The 12,199-nt window shown below is 41.9% G+C and overlaps 1 protein-coding gene across 1 annotated transcript in view; it reads left to right on the forward strand.

Moving 5' to 3' along the window:
* Positions 1-482: 482 nt before the first annotated feature.
* The window catches only part of LMAN1 (lectin, mannose binding 1), a 29,442-nt gene continuing 17,725 nt past the window's right edge, over positions 483-12,199 (forward strand). Inside the window, exons 1-5 of the mRNA XM_058170376.1 lie at positions 483-772; positions 7,050-7,204; positions 7,501-7,608; positions 7,738-7,799; positions 10,148-10,247. Coding sequence (XP_058026359.1) covers positions 529-772; positions 7,050-7,204; positions 7,501-7,608; positions 7,738-7,799; positions 10,148-10,247 — 669 coding nt within the window. The 5' untranslated portion in view covers positions 483-528. The remainder of the gene's footprint in view (positions 773-7,049; positions 7,205-7,500; positions 7,609-7,737; positions 7,800-10,147; positions 10,248-12,199) is intronic.

The raw sequence follows: 12,199 nt of genomic DNA on the forward strand, positions 1-12,199 counted from the left end.
CACTGAGAGCATATGCACCAAGACAAATTCCTTGTGTGTCCAATCACACTTGGCCAATAAAATTCTATTCTATTCTATTCTATTCTATTCTATTTCATGCTTATGCTTATATATACTGTGTGACAAAATAAATAAAAATAAATGAAAAATAAAGTTAAGAGAGAAGCAAGCCGCCCGCGTTGCATTTTCTCCTCTGCCGATCAACCGTCCCCATGGCAGCATTGCTTTAAACTAGTTAATCCTTATAAATTAATGATCATAGAAATGGGGTTAGCCATCACCCAATGCAGAAAAAGCACCGAATGACTGTTATTAAACAGTCAAGTCCGAAATAACCGCTCTTCCGCCCCTCCCACTTGCTTTGCTTTCGGGGCGTGGCCTGAAGGCGTGGCCGACGACGCCACGCCTCCATGAGCAAGCTACTGTACTCCTTGCCCTTTGGCCGCGGGAGGCACCGCCCTTCTGCCGGCCGGGCCAATCAGCGAGCGCCCTGTTGGCTAAGCCGGGTTCCATGCAGCAGAGTCCAAGATGGTGGCGCTCAGGGCTCGGCGGGGTGGCTCGGCAGCGGTGGCCGCGAAGAGGCTCCTGGTCGCCGCGTGTCTGTGCCTGAGCAGTCGCTTCCTCTCCCCGGCGCACGCCATAGGCCAGGCGGAAAGCGGCGGCGCTCACGCTGCGGCGGCGCCTCACCGGCGGTTCGAATACAAGTACAGCTTTAAGGGTCCGCACTTGGTGCAGCCGGACGGATCGGTGCCCTTCTGGGCGCACACGGGCAGTAAGTAGCCCTCGTCCCCGAAGAGGGGAAGGCGGGTCTTCCTTTGACCTTGCGATCGGCTCGGGAATCTATTCTGAAGGATCTGCGATTAGCCTTGGAGCGCAGCTCGGGAAGGGAGGAGCGCCTCTGGGCATACGCAGAGTGTGCAGCTGGCTTGTGTTCGCGGCTCAGCTTGGCTCGTGATTGGCTTATAAGTCAAGGAAGAGATTTCTCTGTGGTCTTAAGAGGAACACGTCAGAACTATTTATGGGGAGTGTAAAAAAAAATCGATTCTTGCATCCTCATTTCATGTATTTATAGTTACGTTTACACTTTTATCTGTCATAAAATACATGCTTGACGAAATACAAATAAATAAATAAACAAATCATCTCTAAAGGTAACCTCCAGTCTTTGTGGGCTGTTGCCTCATCTTTCTTTAATACAAATGGGTGTAAAGGAATGGACATTTTCGTTTCTCAGTCCCAGAGGTGGGTTGGGATGAGAGAGGGAGAGGGAGGGAGAGTGACTGGCCCAAAGTTACAAAGTTGTTGTTTTTTTGTCTGGGTTTAAAGAATTATAAAGTATTATTTTATAACTTGCCCTTCAGGAATAAATAATGCAAAGAATCCTGTGATCCAGATATGATCCAGCAAGGTGTTGCTTAATGGGAGTGAACCCCATTAATCACTCTTGAACCATTAGCTCAGACATATTGCCTTCTCCTGCACAGATTCATCTTCTAAATCCCAAATTCCTCGCCTTTGAGGATAGAAATCAGTAACGGAAAAGTGATGACTTAATCTAGAATTTCTCTACCTGGCAAAAGCTGAAGGCTTGATGTTTCCCAAAGGTGCTTTTTAAAGAGGCAACTGAACTTTCTTTGGGAGAATCATGACTTTGATGACTGAGAATCTCCATAGACATTTAGGATATCTGGAAAAGAAAACCAGTTTGCTGTAGTAGTTATGTTGATGGCCTAGAACCCAAGAGACTGTTGAGTGCTAGTTCCACCTTAGGCATGAAAGTCAGCTGGGTGACTTTGGACTAGCCGCTCTCTCTCTCAATCCAACCTAAATCTTGGGGTTGTTGTTCTGATGAAAATAGGAGTAGGGAGGAGTATTAGGAATGTTTGTCACCCTTAGTTGTTTATAAACTATAAACTAAAATAAACTGAGTCCTTCGGGAGAAGGGCGGTCTAGAAATCTAATTAATAATAATAATAATAATAATAATAAAGATAATAAAGGCAACATATAAATAATAAATTTGATGCTCTGAGTAGATAAGGATTGATCCACATTACCAATGTAGATTGGAGCAACCTAATACAAAACCCAGGGTAAGTAGGACACAAAAAAATATTAATAAGTTCCTGGGTAAATGTACTCCTATTCAAATAAAACTCAGATCGACCATACTACTATATACCAGTGTTTTTCATACCTGGCTACTTTAAAATGTATGGACAACAACTCCCAGAGTTTCCCTGGCTAGGGAAATCCACACACATTTGAAAAACACTGCTCTATAAAAAAATAAATTTTTTTGCAACATACGATATAGTGAGTATATGATTATATGTTTCATATGTAGCAAGAATTGTTGTCTTTTTATAGTCTCTTGCTGCAGATTCTATGAAGCCTCATGTTGGATGAGTGAAATGAGAATTCTCAAAAAATTCTTGTCTGTTCTATACTAATAAAGATACTCTTTTCATTACTCTCAAACCCTGCAAGTAGCACTCCCCCACCCACCCACCCACCCCGCTCCTCCTGGTGTTTCTATTCCATACTTATTTAACATTGCCATTGAAAAATATAAAAGTTATCTTTCTCCTTCTTGAGAAACTAAATTAATTGAAGTCATACTTTTAAATCTCTCATATTTGAGAAGTCACCCAGCTCTTAACATTTTTCCATTATAGTGGGAGATGGCATTCCTGGCACTTTTGCCTTTGTGGCATAATGTATGGTACCATATGCTTTATTGTTAAAGATTATGATGTGCTTAAATTATAAAATGTAAAAGATTTAGGGTCTTCAGGGCCTGCTGGTAAAGTAACTATTTCAGCTATTTACTGTTTCATTGGGAATTCTGCTGTTTTTTAAGGCAGATGACTAATAATCACCTTTCATTATAGGAAATAAACCATATCCTATGGCACTGAGGTGTGAATGTGTTTCAGTAAGAGGTCTTTGGATCTCTGGTTCCTTCAGGGAATTAAATTCAATTTTTTCCTTGCTCCATTTTGGAATTACTGTTTTATATAAGATGGCTAAATTTGAAACAATATCTTTCTGCCATTACTCTTTATAGCTAGAAGAGTCTTTTGTCTGTGTTTGTGTTCACATGTGACTGCAGGACGATAGTTTATATTCTACCATATGGCTGGGATTCATGTGAACAGATGGCAAATGTGCTCCATTGGATATAGCAACTTTAGCATAATAACATGCTTCAATTTCTTCTTTATCTTATCTAGATTTGAAGTTAAAGATCAGATTTTGCAGAGTGACTTGGTCATATATGTCATATAGGGTGCAAGTATCAAAGTATGACTGAATATCTTACGTTCATACAGTATGTAAAACTAAGCTGATGTCTTTAGTTTTTTGTATGTCAATCATTTCTTGCCATTCAATTTCCTATTCTTGAATAGCTGAGTCAAATTTTGGAATTTACAGTATAAATTCTGGCTATATGATGATTCGTCACAATCTATAGCAGGGGGGTCTTGACAATTTTAAGACTTCTGGGCTTCAATTTCCAGAATTCTGAGTTGAAATCCACAGTTCCCAAGGTTAAACACTCCTTATCTGTAGAATGAGAGACTGCCTTGTCCTGCTTTACATATGCTCAGAACACCCATTCCTGGTACATATACACACTTTTAAATTGTTTATCCATCCTAGTTTATAATAAATTGTTTATCTTAAATGGTTGTTACTTTTGAGCTCTGTTTTTGGTGGACAACTGACTCTTGGCTTTGCTTTTTAAAAAAAATAATATGTTGACTTTTTGTTACTGATTAAATCAACACTTGAAATACAAAGCAAATTACCTTTGATATTAACTCCAATTATTGGACAAAAGCTAGCATTTAACCTAATAGCCTTTTAAGTTAGAATTGAAGAACAGTTAAGAAAGTGCTTTGTTAATCTTTAAAACAATTTGGAACGATATTGAGAAAGATTCCTTAACTAACACAAATTGTTGCCTGTTATAATTAGAACTGCAGAAAAAACAATTGCTACCAACCTGCCTTCCATTGAGGACCTGTATACTGCATGAGTCAAAAAGAGGGCTGTGAAAATATTTACTGACCCCTCGCATCCTGGACATAAATTGTATCAACTCCTACCCTCAAAACGACACTACAGATTACTGCACACTAGAACAACTAGACACAAGAACAGTTTCTTCCTTTTGCTTATTTGTACCCTATGACTATCATTAAGTGTTGTACCTTATGATTCTTGATGAATGTATCTTTTCTTTTATGTACACTGAGAGCAAATGCACCAAGACAAATTCCTTGTGTGTCCAATCACACTTGGCCAATAAAAAATTCTATTCTATTCTATTATCACGTTTCCTAACACCTCCCGGAATATAGTATTGGAATTGAAGAGCAAGATTTGGTATGTGTTTACCGCAACCTGCAAAATGTAATATAAATCCAAATTGTGATCTATAGCCAGCCAGCCTGCCTTTCATTTATGAAAATTGATCCTTTGAAATCGTGTTTTCTAGACCAGGGATCCCCAATCCCTGGTCCGTGGATCAGCACCAGGCCTCAGCATGCCATAAACTGGGCTATGCAAACATGCAAAGCCCCATCCATGGGATGCAGGTAGCACATGAAGCCACCACACACGCACGCACGCACGTGCGCACACACCATTCCACGGAAAAACTTCTCTCCACCAAACCGGTCCCTAGTGCCCCAAAGGTTGGGGGCTGCTATTCTAGACTGTGTATAGTAGCTTAGCTCGGGAACAGCATCGTATGTGTGTGTTTCCCCCCACTGTGATAAGATTAGGAGTTTCTTTGGATTAGGTCCTAAATTCCTTTAATCTCGATGATTCTGAATACATTATCTGCCTCTGCAAGACTAATGCGGAGCTTAACCAATACGAAAGAAACAAGAGTGCCCAAATCTTATTTATTTCATTTTGCTTGTTAATTTGGATGAGTCGGAGAGAAGGAAGACACCCAGAATCACTCACTGAGGTACAGGGTCCAATGGGGCTCCGAAGCTGGATGTTGCCAAGCAAAGTCCTGGCTTTCGGATATGCTACATTGATAACGCTGTTTAATGCTACTTTGTTCTTGGTTGGATGTGCCTGGTTCATGCCAGATCTAACTCTACAGTGTCCACAAACTAACTGGTTTCCACGTCCCAGATGTACAATGTGTCTTAGGAGCAAAGTTGGCTGAAGCTACAGTCTTACAATTTGCATCTCAAGATTTAAAATGGACACCTAACATCAAAAATGTCGTCAAAAAAGGACAACAAAGAATGCTCTTTCTGCGCCAACTCCGAAAGCTCAAACTTCCCAAAGAGCTGCTGATTCAGTTCTACAGAGGAATTATTGAGTTTGTCATCTGCACCTCCACAACTGTCTGGTTTGGCTCTGCAAGACAAACACAAACTTCAATAATTAGTTTAGAACTGCAGAAAAAAACAATTGCTACCAACCTGCCTTCCATTGAGCACCTGTATACTGCACCAGTCAAAAAGAGGGCTGTGAAAATATCTACAGACCCCTCACATCCTGGACATAAATTGTTTCAACTTCTACCCTCAAAATGACACTATAGGGTCGTGATGACGAACCTATGGCACATGTGCCACAGGTGGCACGCATAGCCATATCAGTGGGCACAGGAGCTCAGCTCCAGCATGCACATGCTGATTTTCGGGCCTTCTGGGCCCACCAGAAGTAGGGAAACAGGCTGTTTCCTGCCTCCGGAGGGCCTGAGGGGTGGTGGGGAAGACCCATTTTTCCCTCTCTCACCTGTCTCCAGACCCTTTCTATGAGTCTGGGGAGGGCGAAAACAGCCTTCCCCCGCCCCCGAGGCCCTCTGAAGGCCAGAAACGGCCTGTTTGCCAACTTCTAGTTGGACAGAAAGTGATTTTTTTGCTGTCCCCAGCCTCCAGAGCCTCTAGTCTCTGGAGGCTGGGGACAGCAAAAAAGTCACTTCCTGTCCAACCGGAAGTTGTCAAACGGGCCATTTCTGGCCTACGGAGGGGTGGGGAAGGCCGTTTTCGTCCTCCCCAGGCTCATAGAGGGGCTCTGGAGCCAAGTGAGAGAGAAAAATGGGCCTACTGGGCCATCGCGTGCCAGGAGCTGGGGGAGCGGGGAGATTGCTTGTGTGGGGGGTGAGGCACATGGAATTATGGGTATGAGCACGCACACGACCCCCCCCCTCCTGGCATGCGATGGCAAAAAGGTTAGCCATCACTGCTGTAGGGCAATGCACACCAAAACAATTAGACACAAGGACAGTTTTTCCCCCGAATCCCATCACTCTGCTTAACAACTAATACTCACAAGACTGTCAAATAATTTACTAAGACTATTACTATTATTCTTCTCTTCCTTACTAGTATCTATCTCTTCCCACTTATTACTATAACCATGTTGCTTGTATCTTTCAGTTTATATTGTTTTTATTTGTTTCCTAGTATGATTTGATAGTTTATCAGTAACCTTGACTATCACTAAGCGTTGTATCTTTTTATTCTTGTTGAATGTATTTTATTCTCCTTATGTACACTGAGAGCATATGCACCAAAGACAAATTCCTTGTGTGTCCAATCACACTTGACCAATAAAGAATTCTATTCTATTCTATTCTATCTCAAGTTACAAAAGCACTCCCCAGCCCAGAAATTTCTTTTAAATTTGAAATCTGGGAAGTGACTTGGAAAATAACTATTTCTGAACTTTTAAAGTTCAGATTTTAAAATCTTGAGTGCTTTTGTATTCGTGATGACCTGCCTTGTTCATTGTGGTCAATGGTGTACTGCTAGTCCTTGAATTACGACCATAATTGGGATTGAAATTCCATCACTAAGTGATGCAGTTGTTAAGTGAGTCTTTCAGCCCCACAAGGTTGTTGTGGGCAAAATAGAAGAAAGGAATATTAAGTATGTTTGCTAGCTTGAGTTATTTATTTAAAAAAATGATAAAGGCAGGATAAAAAAAATCTAATATAATTTTTTGGAACTCTTTTATACTAGTATGGTTTTTAACATATTACTAAAAATGGTGAACTTCCTTTTTAGATGCTATCCCCAGTGCTGATCAGATCAGAATAACTCCTTCCTTAAAAAGCCAAAGAGGATCCGTATGGACAAAAAGCAAATCCATATTTGAATACTGGGAAATTGATGTGACCTTCCGAGTGACTGGAAGAGGGAGAGTAGGAGCTGATGGATTGGTACGTAATACCAGCTGCAATTTGCAAATGGTGGACTGGAGGTTAGCAAACCTGCGTCCGAGACCCCAGTGCTGCGTGGCGGGCTGAGCTCTTGTCATTTGCTCCAGCTCCTTGATGGGGGCAGGAAAGGAGCCCCCATCCTGGTAATGGGCAGTGGTGATGTCACCAACTAATCCTTTCATCTCAGAAGCGCCTCAGACATAAACGGGACGGGAATGGGAAGGGAGTTTGCAAACTTGGTGGTTGCATGAATTGGAGTGCCTACAATTTGCTTAGCTCTTCATGTGTCTGAACAGGCAATCTGGTATACTGAAAAACAAGGATTAGATGGTCCAGTTTTTGGTGCAGCAGATAACTGGAATGGTGTTGGCATCTTCTTTGACTCCTTTGACAACGATGCAAAGGTGAGTGAGAAAACTTTGAGGGATATGCTATGGGTTGAACTTTAAATAACTTTTTCTGGACCTACTTGGTTTTTCAGTCTTCGTATCTTGTCCTATCTTTATGCTGATTTTTATTTCCTTCCATCGCAGAAAAACAACCCTGCAGTGATTATTGTCGGCAATAATGGCAGGCTCCATTATGACCATCAAAAGTAGGTTGCATTTGATCTGATCTGTCTTCATTTTCCAGAAGAAAAAGAATATCTATCTATCTATCTATCTATCTATCTATCTATCTATCTATCTATCTATCTATCTATCTATCTATCATTTGATGTCTATCTACTAAATTTTTGCTGAGTGGATAGAACAAATAACTTGGATTCCAAGGATTAGAAAAATTGGGAAGTTATAAAGTAGAGTCCACAGAAACGTAATTATTAGTACTGCTTCGTTTATTTGTTTCTTAAGTTATGAACTTACCTCCATGACAGCTCTACAGTACAGTACAGTACAGTACAGTACAGTAATAAAGTCATTATTTTAAAAAGTACAAGAAGAAAAGTACAGGTGAGTGGAACAAGGAAGACTATTTTAAAAACAATATATTCTAAGAACAATATAGCACATGGGATCTCCTGCATTCTAGAAAGTGCAGAGAAGAGCAACAAAGATGATTAGGGGACTGGAGGCTAAAACATATGAAGAACTATTGTAGGGATTGGGTTTGTCTAGTCTAGTGAAAAGAAGGACTAGGGGAGACATGATGGCAGTGTTCCAATATCTCAGGGCTGCCACAAAGAAGGGGAGGAATGGGGTGGGTGGGGTCAAGCCTATTTTTCAAAACATCTGAAAGCAGGACAAGGAGCAATGGATGAAAACGAATCAAGGAGAGAACCAAGGCAAAATTTCCTGACAGAACAATTAAACAGTGGAACAACTTGCCTCCAGAAGTTGTGGGTGCTCCAATACTGGAGGTTTTTAAGAAGAGATTTTTAAATGGTATATAGGGTTTCCTGCCTGCGCAGGGGGGTGGACTAAAAAACCTCCAAGGTCTCTTCCAACTCTTATTCTGTTATTGTAAGGGCTCTTTTAAACATGGTCAGCGTGGGGGCCAGACAGATATCAGGGAGAAAGCTGTAGGGAGATGCTACAAAGATAAAATTTACTTCCTAGGTCCCATCACACAACTGATTAACTGATGGAATCTGGTGCATACAGGATGGGCAGGAAGAGAGAAGGTCCCTGAGATTGCCAGTCCCTATACTGCTAATAAATAGCAGTTTTGGTTAACTGGAAGCCTAATGGGAACCAGCATAGTTTGCAAAGCAAAGATGCTCCATGAACTGGATATCCACAGTTGCCTGTGTCTCTACATTCTAGACCAGTTACTGCTTCTCAGTGGTTTTCAAGGGCAGCTCCATGTAGAGCAGATTGCAGTAGTCCACTCATAAAGTGACCAAAGCATGAGGCAGTTGAATTGGCTTGAAAATGCATCTCTTGGTCCCCAGTCCAAGTGGTAGAAGTTCAATTGCTAGAGCAGCTTAGATCGTTTTTGTCACTCGTCTCTAAAGTGAAATTCCATCCCACTTTCTTATCCTTTCCATCAAACTCCTTAAAATCTTGGCTCAATTCCTCTTTGACACAGTAGTCCCTGCTCTGCCATCTCTTCAGTAGTCCCTGCTCTGCCATCTCTTCAGCTCATATTTCACCCCCTTCTCATCCTGTATGGTCACAATGCCAGTCTTTTGCTACCCTCACCATGAACTGCCAGCCTAACTAAAGACATACCCAGTGCTTGTAATCATGCAGCTGCCCAAATTGTTAATTCTGGGGGTAGCGGTCTTTTCAGAAGGTTTATCTATTGTTCCCAGGTTTGTTTATTTGTTTCATGAGCCTTCCCACATCCATTCCAGTTTCAAAACTGACAACTTAATGATGAATGTGTGCTAACGCACGCCACAATAAACAATAGCCAGACTTTCTCTTAATCCAGGTTTAGATACTCAGTATTTCAGTAATGGTTTACAGTGTTTGGTGAGATTGTAATTTTTATTCATTGAATACAAGTAGTCCTCAATTTACAATCATTCACTAAGTGACCAAAGTTAACAACCAAAAAAAAAAACTGCCTGCGAAAAGTTATTTATTACCGGTCCTCACTTTATGACCATCGTAGCATCCTTAGAGTCTCATGATCAAAACTCAGGTGCTTGGCAACCGCCATGTTTTTACAGTGGTTGCAATGTCCCAGAGTCGTGTGATCACCATTTGTGACCTTACCAGCAAGTTCCCAACAAACAAAGTCAATGGGGGAAACCAGACTTACTTAAGGACCACTGATCCAGTGAACAACCACAGGGATTCACTTAAAAATCATGGCAAAAAGGGAAAGTGGAAATTCTAGTCCCAATTATGGTCGTAAGTCAAGGACTATTTATAGACGCCTTCTATTTTGTATTATTCAGATGGACCATATGACATGTACATGGGTCTTTAATTTTCGTCTGGATTATCCTGACTGCTAAGTTTGTATTGATAAGATGTTTCTGTTTTAAAGTGATGGGTCCACACAAGCGTTGGCATCATGTCAAAGAGATTTTCGGAACAAGCCTTATCCCATCCGTACAAAAGTTGTTTACTATCAGAAGACACTATCTGTAAGTAATTTCAGCTCTTGTTATACTTTCCTGTGTGTATATTTGACGATGTGTTTTTGAATAACAGGAACTCGTGAGTTAAAAGTATTCTTTGGGAGTTGGGAAGAGAAGTCTGGAAATCCTAATGTATCACAATTGATAAGATCTTTCAGAACTTGTGGAATGTTTTTTGCATTGCTTGAAGTTTGGCAGAGAGATAAATAATTGGGGTTCTGCAGCCTAGGAAAATATGTTATATTAACTGCCTCCTGTCGTGTCCCACTCCTCCGTTGACGGCCGGGTCAGGGAAATCCGAATCAGGCTTGCCTCTGCAGCTCTGCCCAAAGTCCTAGCAAAGTCCTCAGAGAAGGCAGGAGACCAGTAAGTGACTTCAGCAAGATAAGTTCGACTTTTGCCTGACTCAGAGACTGCCAGAAAGTAGATCCTTTATATAGGCCATGGGGTGTGGCTCCATGACTCAGCACTCATTAAGGCCTGCCTCCTTCCCTCTGTTGCCTCCGCCTATCCAATCTTCTGATGCGAGGATTACTCCAATCAGCTGTTGGGAATAAACCCTCCTCAGGCTCACATGCTGTGGAGGAGGGGGAGGGGTCTAGCTGCTCCGTTTGCCTGGGCATGGAGTCAGGGCTGGGGCCGGGAGATTCTCCTTCTTCTGCAGTTTGTGTGGGCATGGAGCCAGGACTTGGGCCGGGAGGCATACATTCCTCAGTGTTCGGGAGCAGGTAAGAAGGCCCTGGCTGCTCTGAGGGCGGGCAAGACACAACACCTCCAATTTGAAAACCTGTAGCGAAATGGTTCCCAGTTGCTTTTTTGAATGAATAAACTGTAAGTGGTCGACCTCCACTGGAGTTTATATGCTGAAAAGATAGAAGTATTTCTAATAAATGAAGAGTGAAATTGTATTCTAGGTCCCAAGATGCAAAGCTTGAGACCCAGAAACAGACTATTTTCTCTTGGAGGACAAAAGAGATTTTTTCATGTATTTTAAAATAACACACTGGCTGAGGATGATAATTGAAAAAAGTCATTTGTCTGACATAATTTAGTATTGCTACTCAAATGATTTAGGTCATAGGACTGGGGGGAAAGCCTGAATTGTCTGATTCAAATGACTGAGCTACATACAGATCAGCTAGGTGGACCAGTGTCTATAGAGATTCTTAGTCATTCAGGTCATGGTTGTCCCAAAAGTGCTTTTCCAAAAGGCAACTGGACTTTCTTGGTTTTTTCCTTGAAAACCTTCCACTTCTCATCCAAGAAGCTTCTTCAATTCATAGACCAATCCTGTCCAACCTGCAGTCCACAGGCTGCATGCGGCCCCACACGATTGTAAACTTTTAACATTATTATGTGATTTAGTAATAGCAATAATACATAAGACTTATATACCACTTTATAGTGCTTTACAGCCCTCTCTGAGCAGTTTACAGAATCAGCCTATTGCCCCCAAAAATCTGGATCCTCATTTTACCCACCTCGGAAGGATGGAAGGCTGAGTCAACCTTGAGCCTGGTCAGATTTGAACTGCCAAATTGCTGGCAACCAGCAGTCAGCAGAAGTAGCCTGCAGTACTGCATTCTAACCACTGCACCACCACTGCTCTTTATATTTATATAAGGTAAAGGTAAAGGTTCCCCTCGCACATATGTGCTAATCGTTGCCGACTCTAGGGGGCGGTGCTCATCTCCGTTTCAAAGCCGAAGAGCCAGCACTGTCCGAAGATGTCTCTGTGGTCATGTGGCCAGCATGACTCAACGCCAAAGGCGCACGGAATGCTGTTACCTTCCCACCAAAGGTGGTCCCTATTTTTTCTACTTGCATTTTTACGTGCTTTCGAAACTGCTAGGTTGACAGAAGCTGGGACAAGTAACAGGAGCTCACCCCGTTACATGGCAGCACTAGGGATTCGAACCGCTGAGCTGCCGACCTTTCGATCGACAAGCTCAACGTCC

Source organism: Ahaetulla prasina, chromosome 2, assembly GCF_028640845.1.
Source record: "Ahaetulla prasina isolate Xishuangbanna chromosome 2, ASM2864084v1, whole genome shotgun sequence".
NCBI lineage: Eukaryota > Metazoa > Chordata > Lepidosauria > Squamata > Colubridae > Ahaetulla > Ahaetulla prasina.